The 19,181-nt window shown below is 46.9% G+C and overlaps 1 protein-coding gene across 1 annotated transcript in view; it reads left to right on the top strand.

Moving 5' to 3' along the window:
- Glg1 (golgi glycoprotein 1) overlaps nt 1–2,196 on the top strand; it is a 114,610-nt gene extending 112,414 nt beyond the window's left edge. Inside the window, exon 23 of the mRNA XM_065424392.2 lies at nt 3–2,196. Within this exon, the coding sequence (XP_065280464.1) occupies nt 3–170 (168 nt within the window). The 3' untranslated portion in view covers nt 171–2,196. The remainder of the gene's footprint in view (nt 1–2) is intronic.
- Nucleotides 2,197–19,181: the final 16,985 nt, after the last annotated feature.

Genomic DNA, 19,181 nt, shown 5'->3' with positions numbered 1-19,181 from the left:
AGGTGGCACCTGTGGAGTCCATTCGAGATGTAGTGCAACAAATTGCCAACTCTCCTTCACGGAACTACTTTGTAGTGGTAGCCATGGGTGTATTAGGCGTCATCTTTGTAGGGGGATTGTTTTGTGGCCGTGTTACCAAGAGACTTCCAGCAAACATCAAGAACAAATGAAAATGACATGTGCAAGTGGGGAAGCAAAGTAACAACAAAGAGTGAAAAAAACAAGAAGAAAAGGATGCAGTTCGCCTGCTGACAGACCGTACCATAGCTCCACGTTATTGCAGTTACTGCAGCATTGAAATCCACCTTGAAGTTCACATGCCTTGTCAAAGGCAGCCAAAGTTTCACCCGTGAGCATTGTTAGAGCTACCTTTGTGGCAAGACTCACTCATGCGTGCTTAACGGCAACAGCATGATGTGTTTTGTGAGAACAAAGGCCTTCCTACGCACTCTACCATTGCTGCCATCTCAAACCTAGTTGTGTCACTTGTATGAACAATTGATTGAGCACCACACTGTCGACACGCTGTGTTTATGGTCTATGATTGTGTTGGTTGTCTTCTTCAGCTCTTCTTTCTCCTTTTTCTTTAGTGTTGTCATGTTATGAAGTCATAGAAAGGGAGTTAGCCTGATTTGAAAGCTTGCTTGGTGGTCAGGAATGTTTACATGGCTTTAAAAAATTCTTTTGTAAATTTGTGCTTTGTGTAGAGTGATACCATCACTGAAGTAATATCTTACCCTGGTAGGCATTCCACCAAAAGCTGCATATTTGTCTTTTTTGTTGTTGTTATTGCTGTTGTTATGTCAATTATTGTCACTTGCTGTCTTCTGTTCTTTTGGTGTGTTCCCCCCAGTCATCCTAGGGCACACTACAGAAGACCTAAGAATCAGTGCACAATCAATTTGTGCATCACTTATTTCTAATATCTCGCAAATGCCAGGATATTTAGCTTTGTTAAGCCTTCCTGCTTCACGTTTTTTGTCACCATCTTTTGTTGGTGTTTTTAGATATGTACTACATGTATACTGTATACATGTATGTACATGTATACTTTATATACTCTAATATACACATATATACACATATATTGTATGGCAGTCTTGCACATAGGACTGGATATTTAGTCAGTGTGGTATCATTTTTATACCTTTTTAACTTAATGAAACCTTATAAAAGCAGAAGTTGTAAAGACTAGATTTTTTGCTGGTTTATGCAGAGTTTTTCTAACTTCGTCATTAACGTTCTGGCTGCTTTTTAGCTTAACATTTTCGACTCTTTTACAGTATCCATATTTTCTTTGATGCCCTGAATTACAGCTGCATTAGTGCTACATTTTCAATAATTGGAAGACGATGTTAGCATTTTTGTTAGTATTACATGTCACTTAGATGGAACAGACTAGCAGCAATATTTCGTCTCTGAAAATTTTGTGCTGTAATCTAGTCTAGCATTTTCAACTTGTGCTACTGCACCATCACCCTGTTAAACATATTGCCACGTTCATTTATTATGCCTGGTTTATGCTTTCCTTAAAATAGTCAAGTCCTGCTTTTGTGCTTCGTAGCAACTTGTAGCTCTTTACTTTGCATGCGGTTGGAAAAGAGCTCTGGTCTATATATACGAGATCATTTGGTGAAGCATGAAGACTAGTGTACATCATGGCCCGTCCAGTGCTACGCAGCCATTGGTTATAGGCACATTTTTTGTAGCTTTTGCCAAAAGGTTGTCGTTGCTTTCTGCAAGATCAAGAAACTTTGTTGTTGCAAGTAACTTTGAACAAACTTATTGTGTGTAAATGCTTTGCATGCCTTTATTTTCGTGTGTGTGTGTGTGTATGTGTGTGTGTGTGTGGCACTGTATTAGTGCCCTATTTGTTTGTTCTTAAGAGCATTCTCTTGCCTTTGTTTCAAGCTCCATGAGGCACTAAAGTTGACTCTTTGTGTCAACACCTCTATAGCATTCCTCTGAATTTCCAGGATGTCCTTGTCTGTCATGAGCAAGCTCCTGTTAAAGGCACATTCTGCATCAAGTCTCTTGCCATGTTAAGTCATTGACTGTAATATGGGCACATGGCTCTTTTCTACCAAGTTTGTTAAAAAGACATGACTGCCTGTGAAATTTGGAGAATGGTACATGGCACGTGAGCTGATGTGCATCAACTTTCACTGTTTCAATTAAAGAAAACAGCATGGGAGTGTTTTGAGAGTTTGTCACTAAAGCATGTAGCTGAGTTCAGTGCTGTAGCACGAATGTTAAGATAGTTTTATGGAAGTTCAAACACCTGTGTGATCTTCCGTACCCTGGGTACTGGTTCGCAATTCAAAGTAGTTGGGACCTTCCATTTGCTAGTGAACTAGTGGCAAATGCAATGCTAACAGATTGTACTCATCACTGGGAGGGACAGTGCCTGTTATACAAGTGCATGAAATTTCACAATGAGACTCCAGTGACTGAGTCATGCCAACAGTTGGGTTATCAAAATTGGCTTGTGTATCACCAATAATGCTGCACACTCTAGCGTATTTGATGTCTCATGCTTTGTCAGCACAAAGACATTACCACTAGTCATGTACTGTCATCGCTGAACAGATTCGAATACCTTTTGTTTGTGGCTCCCTTTGCTTATTCTCAACACAACTGCATTCGGGGCAGCTGCGACGAAAGAGCTTTGGCAAGACTTGAGTGCCCACTCACTTGTGGATGTGCAGCCTAAGAGTCTGACACACAATTCCTAGGAGCACATGTTCAAAGCACAAAGTCGAGAAGTTTGTTTTTGGACATATTTTGATAACCTTAGACTGTATACTGTCACTAACTCGGCCAAAATTTATTCAGTTAGAATGCCAACAAATATTTAAGTGAAGCCCATAAGCTTTCCTGAGAAGTTGCAAATCGAGCAAGGAGCTCTTGCTACTGAGGCATTGTTTTTTCGTGCAATGCAAAGCGGAAAACTTGCCCTCGCCAGGTTGGGGCATTGTAAACAGACTATCGTGGTGCATAGATCACAAAGTGAAGATCATGTCTGCAAAGTGTTGCATTGATGTACGCTGAGAAAACAGCTAAATATTGAAACAAAAGCCTGCACTCTTCTTTGAGGAGGCGCTCCTGCCGTGAGTGAGGTGACGTCACGTGCAGTGTGCATCGCGTCACATGCATTTCGCTTGCAGTGTACCATTTGGAATATACAAAGCTGACAACATGGTGCTGCAGTATGGCAACGATGGTAGGTCACTCTTATCTCGATGGGTCACTCCAACGCTTATTTACAACTGCCATTTGGAGCGATGGGCAGGGTAGACGGGCAGGGTGAGCGGGCAGGCTCTAGCAGCTGGTACTTTTGGTCTTTGTATGATGTGGCTGTGGTCATCTATTTGCTAGTGGGTTAGAGCTGAGGCATGTGGAGGCAGGTAAAGGGTGTAGTGTGCAGAAGCGGTGCCATAAAATGTTACGAGTATTGGTGTAGCAGCCATGGTGGTCGGTCTTCCGTGTGGAGGCCAGTTAGAATAAAGCGCGTATGGTCAGTCAGGGGGATATCGCTGGTTTGTGGTGTACCGAGGGCTGGGACCTAATGAGCTTTCCCAACTCCCTCTCTCTCTCTCCCTCCCCTCTCTCTCTCTCTCTCTCTCTCTCTCTCTCTATATATATATATATATATATATATATATATATATATATATATATATATATATATATATATATATATATATATATATATATATATATATATATACAGTAAAAGCTCGTTAGTTCGAACCGCAAGGGGAAGCCGCTTCAGTTCGAATTAACGAAAGTTCGAACTAACGAAAGTGAAGGAGAGCAACAGTACACTGCGATTTGGAAGCAGTAGGGCATGTCAGAAATTTGGCGAGTCAAAAAGTGATGGCGTGTGCCGCGGGCACACGCCATCTTCGAGTCGAAGCTCTGGGTCCGACTGTGCCACCACCGATGTCCAATGAAACGAACGTTAGCCGAGGCTTAACACCATCACAATGAATCGCGACGGCCGAAGCCTCCTAAGCTGAAAACAGAGGTGCACAACCGATGAAGACTGCCGAGACAAAGACGCTGAACATGTGAAGGTGGCGAAGGCCCTGATTCGTTGGTTCTTGATTGCAAGCGCAGCTGTGACGTACTTGATTCGCTGTGTTTTGGCGCTTGCCGTGCCATCTCCGCACAGCATTAGCAGCTGCACAAGATTTGCGAAGCCTCCGAGATTCGCAGCGGGCAAGAAGTCTCGGAGGTTACGTAGAACGGAGAGGCGGCAGCCGCCGCTGCCTTCTGGCTGACCCCGCGTCGGTTAGATTTTTTTCCGATTTTGCCTTCTCTCGCCGTTCTCTCCGTTTCGGAGGCAATACAGCCTTGTGTGTAGGCAGTAGGCGCGTTTCTCTGGCCGTGTGCCAGGCGAGCGTAGTTCGAATTATCCGTGAGGGAACCTTCTCGTGTTCGAATTAACGGACTTCTTTATACATAGACTTCTGTGGAGCTTGGCCGGACCAAATCGTACAGTTCGAATTATCCATAAATCCGAATTATTGAAGTTCGAATTACCGAGCTTTCACTGTATATATATATATATATATATATATATATATATATATATATAATTGCACTATTGCCTGTGGCAAATAGTGCAATTCTCACCTATGATCTATATTCTATATTACTCGATGAGGCGGCTATTGTATGCGAAATCAAAATGCTTAATTGGAGAGTTTTAGAATAGGGGCTCGAAATGTTTCTAGCCCCAAAGAGCTTTGCAAGTGTTGTGGCACACTGGAGTGAGGAGTTTTAGAATAGGGCTTTCCATTCAAATGAAGCGAATATTGCTTGTGCTTGCAGTGCCACTGCGGTGTCAAAGAAAAGCTATTATAAATATAACTACATAAATGGACAGAACCAAGGTAATGTTTGCCATCGCTTGGAGATACTCAGATTATTTTTTGCATTTCACGTTATAATTAATCTTAGTTAATCGACTTCTCAAATATAATTAGATTAAAAGTGTCTATGATAAAATTGTCGAGCAACATGAAAAACTCCTGATACAGCTTTCTGTTGCTCATTACGTGCTACGCAAAATTTTTTTTCCGAGCTTGAAAGAAGCCCGCGAATACACACAAAGTATACACGGCATGTATACTATATGGCCCGCGAATACAGGGCGCCCCTCGAGGCGACGTTCTGTTTACGTCACCCATTATCGTTGGACCATGAGACATTCATTTGAGGGATCGCCAGCCATTTATCCGAGGCGCGAGTAAGAGCAGGCACAAGAGAGAAAATCTGGGGGATTTTGCTCCTTGAATATATGACTGCCTAGGCACTACGGAGGAGGTTTCATACAGTAGAAAACTTTAAAATTATGCAGATCCCACACACTGTGGGAATCGATGTAAGGGAAGCTTTCCATGCTGGATGCTTTGATTGACGATGATTAGCGGTGATGGTGACAGCTAAAGCTTAATTTCTTCAACGTTTAGGCTAACACGAGAGTGGTGAGTTGATGTTAAATGCCACCTTGCATGCACCACTGCTGTTTGTCTGCGTAGTACACACAACACACAGGGAGAGGTGCTTGCTTGAGGCATTGTTATGCACCATATTTTATAACCTCTGAGAGGGTTGAACATTGTCATTGCCTCACATGGCACATCGAATTGTGGCACAAGCATTAAACTTGAATTGGATTATGGCGCTGTACGTGCCAAAACTACACTCAGATAATGAGGCACACCGTAGTGGCGGACTCCGGGTTAATTTTGACACCATGGTGTCCTTTAACATGTCCCAAAATCTAAGTGTATGTGCGTTTTTGATTTCGCCCCTGTCAAAATTCCGGCTGCCACGATTGGGTTAAAATCCACGACCTCTAGCAATGTCGTAGCTGCGAAGCTGACGCCGTGGGCACAGAAGTGTTGATTTGACGGTCGACTGCTTCCGTAGTGTCTCCTGGACCCTGCGGTGCGCTTTAATTAATGCTGCTTTGCTTCTGTGCACCCTGCACAAGTTGTCCGCTCGACATATTTGCATGGTGTTTATTTTTCAGAAATAGCAGCAACGTACTGTACTGTACCTTGAGCTGTCGCAAGCTCCATCGCCTATAGGTGGTGCACAAGGCAACTCAATATGGCACCCACAGAGAGTATAGGAACCCTTGAGCGCATGTGCGTCCTTCACGTCAGGTCATATATGGCTGAAGATGGCTCTGTTTTATGCGAAGCATATTACGAGAGCTCAACCCAGCTCCTCAGGCGCGGCGGTGTCGCCATGAAACCACGTGACACCGTGACGTCACCACAGAGGAGAAGTGGCTCTGGCTCAACTCTTGCAAGACGGGCTGGGTGGGAATCGAACCAGGGTCTCCGGAGTGTGGGACGGAGACGCTACCACTGAGCCACGAGTACGATGCTTCAAAGCGGTACAAAAGCGCCTCTAGTGAATGCGGTGTTGCCTTAGAAACGAGCTGTTTCTAAGGCGTGCGTCTCTTGCTCAGGCACACATTTCGTTGCCGCGCCGAACGCTGCTTTGCTCGACGCTCACCGCGTCCAATGCGGGGCGCGTAGTTGCTGCCCTGTAGCCCATTGTCTTACACTCCTTGGCGGGTCGACGGGAACGCTGTCGCGTTCCACTCTTGAAGGCGAAGCAGTAATGCATGAGTTGTTTCTTCGTCTAGCCGAACCAAATATAGCCAAGCAACAGCAGTTCACCAGGCTAAACAGTGGTTCAACAACTAAAATAAAGGCTAGTATGCTTCGCATCCTGGGCTTAACCTTACCTAAGCCACAGCCATTTTTTCACAATCACTGTCATTGAGTGACATCATGCGCCACGTAGACGCCTCAGAAATGCAGATATGGGGCCTCATTGAAGGGGGGGAAGAGGCCGTGAAGGCCTGCTGCGCATCGTCTGTCGATGTGGAGGGGCTTTGCCTGCAGACATCACATGCCCGGCAGAAGCCGCATGAGCTGGAATATATGACCGGAAAGTTCAATCAAGGAACGTTAGAATGCCTTTTATCTTTTTCTTCGTGCTAATTGCGACAACCTGCAATGCCTGCCTTTCACGCATTGTCGTTTTGCAACAAAGAGTAATTTTACTGCTCTGTGATGTTCTTGAGCTCTTTTCACGGATTGAGTTTTTATGAGGAGATGTTTATATTCGTTAATTAAAAGAAGGATATTACTAAGGTTATCACAACTGCGACTTTTCAGACTTTTTTGTACGTCGCTATGCTAGCGCATGCAGGTGTACAGAAAGCCATGCTGTTTGATTTATTTTTCGCTGGTATGTTTGTGTCATCGTTCCAGTGACAAGGAGTCATGCCAGAAGCTTGTTGCGCTCATGTTGTGAATTCGGTGTCTGTGTTTTATGTTTTACCAATCTTGTTTTCAGGGCCACTGTAGCCGCAAACCGTGGCCGCACGTTGGCGCACAGGGTACAGTCCAGAACGTAAACACATGCGTTTCCCACGGGAGGATACAACGGTGACCACACTGCGGGCTGCTGCCACTGAAACACAGTCAAATACTTGCTACCCCTGCCCACGTAGATCTACTGTAGCATTTCTCTAGAGTTGTGACAAAGTGCTACAAACATATCAGTTTTAATGTTAAATGATCATGTGTTCTCGTTGTGCTCGCCACAAGTGCACAGCTCGAGCTTGGCCGCGCGGAGGGCCACAGGATGAAGCGAGAATTAAAACGTGTGTTTCTGGTGAAATGAGACAACGCGGTGACCATACACTATGAATTAATGCAGGTGACACATGAGCAAATACTTCCGACGCTCACTCACATACTACATATACTTGGGATCAAAGCCATGCTGTTGTTCACACTGCTGCAATACACTGTGGCAAGCTCTATTTTTCTAACTAGAGCATAGATTCTCCATAGAAAAACAACTACAAGAATACACATACGCAAAGAACTTTCATTTTCTTAACTATGTGGCTCCAGAAAAAGTCACTGCTGAGGAAATGCACACTGCACACTTTCATTGGTGGTGTACCCGGCTTGCCACTTTGCAACCTTACTGCCCATTCTTTCTTTTCCGCATCTTTGGGTGTATGAGTGGAGGCTCACTTCACTTGTCACAGCTCTGTTGGTGCATTGCAGCACGCAGCACATGCGATTGCTTTTGAATTTCATCTTGCACAAACGATGCATAAAAACAGATAATCAAGCCTACTGGCCGCCACAAAGAAACCAAGCAAATGCGCTACCGCGGCTTCGCCTGCGGTTACTCCTATACTCTGAAAAAAATTCGCCGATAGCCACGGTGTGGCGTGACAGTCTACAGAACTTGCTCAAAGGGAAGCTCATTATTTTTCGAAGCGAGATCGGGATGCCTCAGAACACGCACATATAAAGCAAGCTATAAGAAGGAAGAAAAAGCATGTGCTTGCTGCGGTAAAGCTAGGGAAACTATGGAGCATGTTTTATTAGAATGTGGAGGCGTTTATGAAAGCTTCTAACCCTACAGCTACAATAGAACTGGCAGAACTTTAGAAGTTAATCAGAAAGCGTCAGATAGCTGACATAAGGAAGTATAATATGGATAGAATTGAACATGCTCTCAGGAACCGAGGAAGCCTAAAAGCAGTGAAGAAGAAACTAGGAATAGGCAAGAATCAGATGTATGCGTTAAGAGACAAAGCCAGCAATATCATTACTAATATGGATGAGATAGTTCAAGTGGCTGAGGAGTTCTATTGTGATTTGTACAGCACCAGTGGCACCTACGACGATAATAGAAGAGAGAATAGTCGAGAGGAATTTAAAGTTCCACAAGTAACGCTGGAAGAAGTAAATAAAGCTTTGGTAGCTATGCAAAGGGGGAAGGCAGCTGGGGAGGATCAGATAAGAGCAGATTTGTTGAAGGATGGTGGGCTGATTCTTCAAGAAAAACTGGCCACACTCTATACGCAATGCCTCATGACTTCGAGCGTACCGGAATCTTGGAAGAACGCTAACATAACCCCAATCCATAAGAAAGGGGACGCCAAAGACTCGAAAAATTATAGACCGATCAGCTTACTGTCCGTTGCCTACAAAGTATTTACTAAGGTAATTGCAAATAGAATCACGAACACCTTAGACTTCTGTCAACCATAGGACTAGGCAGTATTCCATAAAGGCTACTCAACAATTGACCATATTCACACTATCAATCAGGTGATAGAGAAATGTGCGGAATATAACCAACCCTTATATATCGCTTTCGTTGATTACGACAAAGCGTTCGATTCAGTCGAAACCTCAGCAGTCATGGAGGAATTACGGAATCAGGGTGAAGACGAGCCATATCTAAAAATACTGAAAGATATCTATCGCGGCTCCACAGCCTCCATAAAAAAAGCAACAAAATCCCAATAAAGAAAGGCGTTGGGCAGGGAGATACGATCTCTCCAATGCTATTCACAGCGTGTTTACGGGAGGCATTTAGAGACCTGGATTGGGAAGAAGTGTGGATAAAAGTTAATGGAGAATACCTTAGTCTCTTGCGATTCGCTGATGATATTGCCTTGCTTAGTAACTCGGGGGACCAATTGCAATGCATGCTCACTGACCTGGAGAGGCAATATTTAGACCTGGGTCTAAACATTAATCTGCAGAAAACTAAAGTAATGTTTAACAGTCTCGGAAGAGAACAGCAGTTTACGATATGTAGCGAGGCACTGAAAGTGGTAAGGGAATACATCTACTGAGGACAGGTAGTGACCGCAGGTCGGTATCATGAGACTGAAGTAATCGGAAGAATAAGAATGGGCTGGGGTGCGTTTGCCAGTCATTCTCAGATCATGAACAGCAGGTTGCCATTATGCCTCAAGAGAAAAGTGTATAACAGCTGTGTCTTACCAGTACTCGCATACGGGGCAGAAATCTGGAGGCTTACGAAAAGAGTTCTACTTAAACTGAGGACGCCACAACGAGCTATGGAAAGAAGAATGATAGGTGTAACGTTAAGGGATAATAAAAAAAGCAGATTGGGTGAGGGAACAAACAAGAGTTAATGACATCTTAGTTGAAATCAAGAAAAAGTAATGGGCATGGGCAGGACATGTAATGAGGAAAGAACCGATGGTCATTAAAAGTTGCGGACTGGATTCCAAGGGAAGGGAAGTGTAGCAGGGGACGGCAGAATGTTAGGTGGGTGGATGAGATTAAGAAGTTTGCAGGGACAACATGGCCACAATTAGTACATGACCGGGGTAGTTAGAGAAGTATGGGAAAGGCCTTTGCCCTGCAGTGGGCGTAACCATGACGATGACGATGATGTCTAACCAGCAGTCGATTTAGGCACCACTGGCCTCCTTGAAGCTCTTGGGTTCAGCGAGAGCAGTGGAAAAATAAATATGTCCGCAATAGGAATTAGTAAGAGGCGATTGGAGGATTGGTGGAAGAAAAGTAGGGAAGAGGCAAAAAATGGAGACATACAAAAACACAGTTCGCAATAGGGGATGAGAAAATTTGGAGTGGGAGTTGGTGTTTCTTTTTCTTTTTTTATTGCTTAACCTAGGTAGGACATTAGGCAGTATAATTGCAAGAGCTTGGTGGCACAACCCATTGCCCCATTCCAAGGGGACGCTCATAACATACATCCGCCCATCCATCCTTGCAACCTCCCCCTCCCTTGTATGGGAACTGCCTCTTCTCCCTCATTCTCTCTACAGTTCTATCTGCGTCCCCTCTGGCCTCACACGTTAGTAGAAAGGGAAGAGCTGCAGTTTCTGCAATGCTTCTGAGGGGAGTCGCGGATAATTACATTTGTCAAGCGGCTAATGTGGCGACGGCCAGGAAGCTCCAAAAAGTATTGTGCACATTCGACGCGGTGGGGTGAAAACGAGTTTCTCCCGTCGCCTTTCCCCTCTTACTCGCGCCTGTCATCTATATACACGCTCTGAACCACCCCTTGACGTGGTGTGCGCGACAGCAGTAGTGGGAGTCGAAGAGGCAAAGAAAACTTCGCTTTAAAAAAATTGGCAGTGGCTTAGCTCGGCTATGCCAGGATATATGTAGCGAAAGCTAAGGCATAGCATGGTTAGCCTTGGTTAATCTTGAATGCAAGTCCAGGTTAGTCTGGTTGTCTAGCTATGTCGCGGCGTTTAGCCAGTCGTTCGGCGCGCTGATCGTCTGTTTCCTGGGTGATTTCCTGGGTGATACGTTCCGATGTCGATTCCAGGCCTCCTCCTGCGTATCATAATTGTCGCCGTCCATACTGCCGCCTCAACTGTGGTTGCGGCTCACGCGTGCTCTCCTTTTCAATCCTCCGACATGTTATCAGGAATGCGACGCAGCTGGCGAAGCGAGTCGGGGCGAGCGCAACGACGAGGAATGCGTGTGACGTCATACCAAACGGCGGCGGCGGAGCCCCTGTGGCTAGGTGCTTCAAAGCCCCTCAATTTAGGTGCTACTGGTGGCGCATGCGCAGTAGTGACTAGGGAGCGAGAAATATCTACGGTGAGGCGCGCGTTGTGACGTCATGCGCCTCCTCGGAGCACCGCCACGGCGAAATCGAAAGTTCGCGGCCAGTAAAGCTTTCGCTTTAAAACAGCAGTTGGCAACCAAGCACACGGACCGCGCGGCGTTGTTACTGCGCTAGCCAATCACAGAAGTATGGTGGCTAGACAAGCAAAGTCGTCGTCATGCGACATTTTCAAAACGGTGTCGTACTGGATACCTTAGCGTCTGCTGTTCTTGAAAAGTCTTTTCATCGGTGGAAGCGATGAGGTGTGCAACAGACATGGACAAAGTGTATGGAGTCGCAGCATTTCACTCTTCAAAAGTCCTTGGTACAGTTAATTTCATTGCTGAGCCCGTTTTACTCGTGATACTTCACTGCCAACTGAAGTGAAACTTGACAGTAAATAGCGTTTTATTTCAGGTCAATAAAAAATTACGCGCTTATGACTTCATTTTTGTGCTTACCGCCTTATTTAGGTAGCAGGAAAAGTTTCAAGTACGAACTATTTGCAGCCTCGCGGAGGAACAATCTATGAGGGCGTGGGCGGGGCTTCACTGCACGGACACCCCATTTGGTGATCGGTGTGTCTGAAGGTACTTCGGACGGACTTTCTCGCGCTTGCGGCGCTGGTGCTGAGTCAGTCATGCCGGATTAAACCTGTCTTGCCCTGTCAGGATTGGGGGCTCAATCCCATCGCTCGTGGTCCTTTGCCAAGATCGGAATACGGCATGAATTCGAAGGTAGCTGGCCCATGCCGTCGTCCAACTTATTTACGCTGAGATCGTTGATGAAGTGAAGAACTGCTTCTCATCGAGAACGAGGAAAAGGGTTTATTTACAGAAATTAAATCAGTCTAACATGACTGCTTGAGAAAAAGAGTAACAGTCCAACATGACTGCATGAGAGAAGTGACTCAGTCTAACATGACTGCTCAAGAGAAGTGTCCTCAGCATTCGCACAACCACAGTTTTTATACACTCGATCCGCCGGTCCTACGACGCGGCGACTGTTCGTTTACTCATCACCAACTCGCCGCGACTCTGCAGATCAGTTTACAGACACAAAGGCAACCGCGCTCTGATGCCCGACGACGGCGTTGGCGGGGTGCCGAAGCGTGAGACGCACCAAAATACGTTGTCCCCACGGCAGCTTGTCCATGCGTGTCAAATCAGCTCCGCGTTGGGGAACTCCGGAATCATTGTTCACACACGCCGAACTAGTTCCGTCACAATGTCGATGGGGCGGGTGGAAGGCGGCGGATTCCAGCGCAAAGGCCGCTTCTTTGAACACCTCCCAGCTGCAGCGACGGAGAGGGAGAGGTGCGCGTCGTGTCGCCCTGTCGTAACTGTGTGGCAATCTTGTTTCGCAGCTCGCCATTCTTGACAGCGCCTCCATGGCCCGGAAAGTCTCGACTGTCTAGCGCTGACAACCGCTAGGCAGGAAGAGAACGGCTGCTGGTCGGGGGGGGGGGGGGATTGATGTCATGGCTCGCAGCGACCACTTGTGCATTGATGTCACCGCCCCAAAACATCCAACAAGGACAGGCAACTGCAAAATGAACCCCACAACACGGCTCTGCGCCGAGATGACGTGCATTGGCTCTCACTTTAGACTCGCCAGGCTTCAAAAAAAAAACAACAACATAAGCGCAGAAACAAAAAAAATGCTACATTTCACTATGCCAATTTCTGAAGCAAATTCCTGCTGACAAATTCAGCAATTATTGGAGGGAATTCTGCTGAATGAGAGGGGATTTTCTTCGCCTAAAGAAAAGCTAACACTAGTAACCCCAAAATTTAGGCGGGACCCTCAAACGCAGAATTCAAATTAGCCTGCTCAAACCATCCGCATTGCTATGCAACTTTCCCTTCTTATATCTAACGGAGAAGTTGTACTCTTGGAGAGTGAGGCTCCATCCGAGCAAGCGGCCGTTTTTGTGTGACATTTGATTGAGCCACGTCAGAGGACAGTGGTCGGTCTCGAAGATGAACTTCGCTCCGTACAAGTAACACGACAACTTCTGGGCGGCCCAAACCAAACAAGCGCATTCCTTCTCTTTCTCTTTCCCGTTTCTCTCTCTTTTTGAGAAGTTCCATTCCCATTTCAATATCTTCCTCACTGGCCTGATTGGAAATTAGCTCCAATAATTCCGATTTGAGCATTTCCTTGCGTACATCTAGGCCCAGTTCCTCACCAACAATCAACAACTCGTCTCTCAGCAGTGTCCTTAACTCCATGACTGCTGCTTTACTGCCTTGATTCTGCTCTCTAAATCTAGCTAGGAAAACACTACCTAGCTAACACACAACAATCTAGCTTCCCTACTGTTCTAAACAGAACAACCCCAAAATGAAGCCTAGAGAGTCAAAGCAAAAACCAAGCACTCACCGCAGATACAGCACCATGTCGCAAAGTCCATCTCACCGCTGTCAGCCAGTTGTCAGGATTGGGGGCTCAATCCCATCGCTCGTGGTCCTTTGCCAAGATCGGAATACGGCATGAATTCGAAGGTAGCTGGCCCATGCCGTCGTCCAACTTATTTACGCTGAGATCGTTGATGAAGTGAAGAACTGCTTCTCATCGAGAACGAGGAAAAGGGTTTATTTACAGAAATTAAATCAGTCTAACATGACTGCTTGAGAAAAAGAGTAACAGTCCAACATGACTGCATGAGAGAAGTGACTCAGTCTAACATGACTGCTCAAGAGAAGTGTGCTCAGCATTCGCACAACCACAGTTTTTATACACTCGATCCGCCGGTCCTACGACGCGGCGACTGTTCGTTTACTCATCACCAACTCGCCGCGACTCTGCAGATCAGTTTACAGACACAAAGGCAACCGCGCTCTGATGCCCGACGACGGCGTTGGCGGGGTGCCGAAGCGTGAGACGCACCAAAATACGTTGTCCTCACGGCAGCTTGTCCATGCGTGTCAAATCAGCTCCGCGTTGGGGAACTCCGGAATCATTGTTCACACACGCCGAACTAGTTCCGTCACAATGTCGATGGGGCGGGTGGAAGGCGGCGGATTCCAGCGCAAAGGCCGCTTCTTTGAACGCCTCCCAGCTGCAGCGACGGAGAGGGAGAGGTGCGCGTCGTGTCGCCCTGTCGTAACTGTGTGGCAATCTTGTTTCGCAGCTCGCCATTCTTGACAGCCCCAGACGGCGCTCTACCTCAAGGTAACATACGGGATGCCATCGCCGTCTATACCAAGGACCCAACAGTAGCAGAACAAGTAGCAATCGCCTTAGCCATCCGGATTAATCGGTGGACACATATTTACAGCGACTCTAGAACAGCCATACGCAACTTTACTAGCGGATATGTGACACGGATAGCAACAAGGTTACTAGAGAAGGTCAACAGTGAGAGGATCGAAATACGCTGGTTTCCTGCACATCTAGGCGTGGTGGACGGAACTCAGAGAAACCTCAATGAGGTGGCAAATGAAGCAACACGAGGACTTTCTAGCCGTGCTCTTCAATACCGAGCAACTTGCACTTCACCCGGGGAACACAGGGATCGATTATTAACATATAACGAAATTACGAATCACTATTATTTAAGCAGAAGGGAATACCCATTGCCACACGGTAAGCTTTGCAGAGCCCAAGCGGTCACATTACGTTTGCTACAGACAAGGACATACCCAAGTCCAGATTTTATTAACAGGATCTATCCGGAGAGGGAAACCAAATGTAATAAGTGCAATGGCATCATTACTCGACCACATGCTTTGGCAGTGCCCCGCGATCTTCACAGACAGTCACAAGGAACAAGAATGGTGGCGGCAAATGTTACACAGTGAATCGCTTTTTGACCAATTACGGGCAGTCCAGAAGGCCCGCGATGTGGCTGAAGGGCTCAGCCTGACAGTCCCAACGTGGGAGCGGCCCGCGTCAACCTGGGGTTGACCTTCAGAACCCAATAAAGTTCTTCACACCATACCATTCATCACAAGTGCCATAGTAGAAGCCCGGCCTGCTCTTCTGGTGCAATATCTTCGCTCTTAGCAGCCTTTCCGTATGCTGCTGTGCGCTACTTTTCAGGAGCATTTTTTAGTGGTCCCCTTTGAGTGGTCCCCTTTGAGTGAAACAAACGCACAGAGCTTTACCAACCGCGGTTGAAAGCCACTGCCCGATGTTACGCCGTGAGGATAATTGGCTTCAATTGCGTCTCGCTCACATTATGTTAGGTTACCTTAGGCTATAAGTTACGCTAGCCTAAAAAGCGTTAGGGTGGCGCGATGTATTCTCACAGCGGTTACGCCGTGGGGATTTTGTATTTGCGTCTCGGCCGCGTTTGCTTAGGTTCACGTTAGGTTAGGTAAGCGTAAGAGGCGTTAGGGTAGCGCGACGTATTCTCATAGCGGTTGCAGGGGCGTCGACCGTCACCGGCGGCCTTTCACCCACTTGCGTTAAAACGTGTTTGACAAGGCGCTCTGACGTCTAGATGTTCAATATACGCGGCCTGGCCTCTAATACGGTTGCTACTACTCCCACGGAAACATCTGTGTTGTTATTTCCAAGGTACATCGGCCGCAAGGCGCGAGAAAGCTATGGTACGGCATGACTGACTTAGCACGAGCGCCGCAGGTGCGAGACAGTTTGTCCGACACAGCGGTCGCCAAATGGGGCGTCAGTGCATGCTGATTCACCTATTCCACCACGCCGGCAGCCAGCCACCATAGCCAGCGTCTGAGCGTAAACAAACTCGACCCCACTCCGCAATGCCGGCACGCCTAGGGTAAAACACACTCAACCTCCTCCGTAGTGCCTAGGCAGATTCATATATTTAAGGAGCAGAAGCCTCCAGATTTTTTCTCGCGCCAGCTCTTACTCGTGTGAGTGTTCTCTTTTTTGCAACCGAGGCTTTTTTAGCCAACACTCCCATACTTTGCTGACCGTTACTGCTTCTGCATTGCCAAATAGCTCACTCAAAAAAGAAAACTATGGACTATTTCCACATCCCTGTAAGTAAGCTGCCCTGCAAAGCTCCGCAAAACTCCAGAAACTCGTCCACAGGCCCAATTTGTCCAGTTATAGTAAAAAGCGAAAAGTGGATGCTATCCGTCTCGGTCGCTTTGGGAGCCCTGAACCATCGCTGGCTGCCTTGCCCATTAATTGTTTGTGATGGTGCCACCTGATAGGAAGCAGCGACAGCACGAAATTTCTCTGAATGGTACGCGGAAAAGAAAACAATAACCGGATGCAGCATGCCACTTCAGCACGTATTCTGTGTTTCACATGAGATTGTAGTCTGTGGACGAGAGTGTTTAGGGGTCAGCGGAGCTTTGCAGGGCAACCAGTTTGTATAGGTGTGGAGCAGGCAACAACCCTCAAAACACCAGACGCGTGAATCGCGCCCTGATCTGCACATGTTAGATATCGGCGTATGCGCCTGGGAGGTTGGGGCAAGTTGTGTGCCCACTTCAAAAACGCCTTCACACTGGCATGTGAACAAAATTACGGAACTTTTAAATTTTTGGAATCGCGCTCTATCCATGTAATGGCTCAGCCATTATATAGATTCAGCCCCACATCCCGGGACAGTTTGGGGCGAAAGGGGGGGGGGGGGGCGTGTTCTGGCCCCGCGCCGACTCCACGCAGTCGACGCCTATGCCTTGAACCCAGTGGAAAAATGTCCCCTGGATTGAGGGTTCCGATATCATACCCACCTTTCCTGCAATAAAGTGTTCTCTCTCTTAGTTGGTCACCTAGCTGCCCCACGGCGTGTATGTATGTTTTGTACTGCGTCTACAGCGTTAGTTCACTGAAATTCTTAATTAGTACTTAAGTGCGCAACTTCGCCCTGATGAAGGCAAGTCAGCTTGATAACATTCTTGATAATCGGTATCACCACGGATGATTTCCGATCATCGGGGAACAGACAGGTTCGCCACACTTCGTTGTATTCGTCTATAGACGTTTTCATCGGGCGAGGAGGGAAGGGCGCGCGGCGAGCCTTTCGTCCTCTTTGGCTTGGGCGATCCGGCGCGGCGCTGCTTGCAAGTATTGCTGTCGCGTGCTGCGTAACGATTTCGAGATGTTTTAGATCGTACTTTGTGAAATTTACGCCATGTCCGTTCATATAAGGTCGTCAGGGAAGCCTTTCGGTGCATCGGTAACTACAGTAGGCGGAAATATATCTTGGGGTCGCAAAAATGTGACGCGATTTATCAGCCGCGGTGTACGCACATTATTAGTCGCAGTGTGTGTATGTGTTGTGAACTATTTTGCTTATATCAATTTTAATTCAACAAAAAAAAACAGGTGTATCTGTATTACCGGCATTATATGGTAAAACAGCACACTGTCTGATCGCTTGGCGTAGGGAGTAAAACATAAAACATAAGAGCGCATGCTCGTGCACGGCCAGCCTAAGGCAACCATGAAACATCTAAGCGGCAGGCGCTATCAAATATTTGTGATGCACCGGCATAGTTCTCGCGCATTTCAAGTCTAGTAGGCCTGAAATTACTATATGTCTACGCTAGTATTCCTGCATGAGGCCGATGGCACTGCTCAACGCAGCGATCACTGCGGTTGGTGAACCAGCGTGATATATACATAAGCTGTGCGATTCGGCATTGCCTGTTTCGCCTGGATGCAGCCATAATATATGAGAGGGATGGAACGCGATGGCTATTTTTGAGGACAAAATTTCCGTAATACGTGTGAGTGCGTCGTAAAGAACGGAACGAACACAACCGAAAAAAAAATCGGTTATCATCCTCTTCCTCGAAAAAGCAAGAAAAAACGAGCTAATGCCGCAATACGACCTCGCATAGTCACGCTGCACAAGGCTTCTAGATATATAACCGCTGATGCCGTATGCTTGGACCATGCGGTATATAGAACAAAGGTATCTGTAATCCAGCACCTACCACATGCTGGACGCTCGCGCAGTTTGTAAACAGTCCCTTTGCTGGACAAGCTTAATTCAGACTGTAAGGTATGCTGCTATTACTTGCCAAAACTATTTTATTCAGGGGCAGAAACCTCATCCATCGAACCAAGTAGTCACGCAATGTAACCTGCAGCGAACAGTTTGAACGCTTGTCAAAGTGTAACATCCCAGCTCCTATCGTAGCAGAACGGTACCCACGCGCTGTTACGATCGTCGCCTATGTTTCATGGCTCCTAAACCGCAATACTGCAATAAGGTCACATTAGTAAATGGAACATTCAGAAATACGCAATTGATCTCCGAGGCTGATTGTAGGGTCAAATATGCGCGCACATATCGCGCTGCGTGTTCCGTCCACCTCAACGCCAGCAGAAACTCCGTCCATGACGCCTTAAACCACTTCAGCACGTCTCACGGAACCGTTTACCACGTAGAAGACGCACGTTATACTAAACAGACCGCACGACCGCGAAAACAAACACCAGAACCTACCGCCGAGCGTATACCTGCCATGCAAAACGCCTCTTTCACCCAAGCCACTATGGCGCTACTCATAGGCGGTGCCACTGCGTTCACAATATGGCGGCGCCTACGAAAAAACGGTGTACAACTTTAGAAGGCAGTGGAATTTGCCCCTCAAAGGCAGATTCAGATGCGCCCAGTGGGCCGCATTATCACCTGACGTCATGAGCCGAACCGCCGGTGAGCCCGCCGACGGAGAACATGGAAGCCAGCGCTTCGAACTGGGCTGAGTCGCGTCAGCGGGACTATTTCTTTTGTCACGAAGGCAATCGGCTGACGCGCT

This window comes from Dermacentor albipictus, chromosome 1 (assembly GCF_038994185.2).
Source record: "Dermacentor albipictus isolate Rhodes 1998 colony chromosome 1, USDA_Dalb.pri_finalv2, whole genome shotgun sequence".
In the NCBI taxonomy this organism is placed as follows: Eukaryota; Metazoa; Arthropoda; class Arachnida; order Ixodida; family Ixodidae; genus Dermacentor; species Dermacentor albipictus.
The sequence above is the reverse complement of the archived record's forward strand: the minus strand, read 5'-3'. Positions and strand labels throughout refer to the sequence as shown.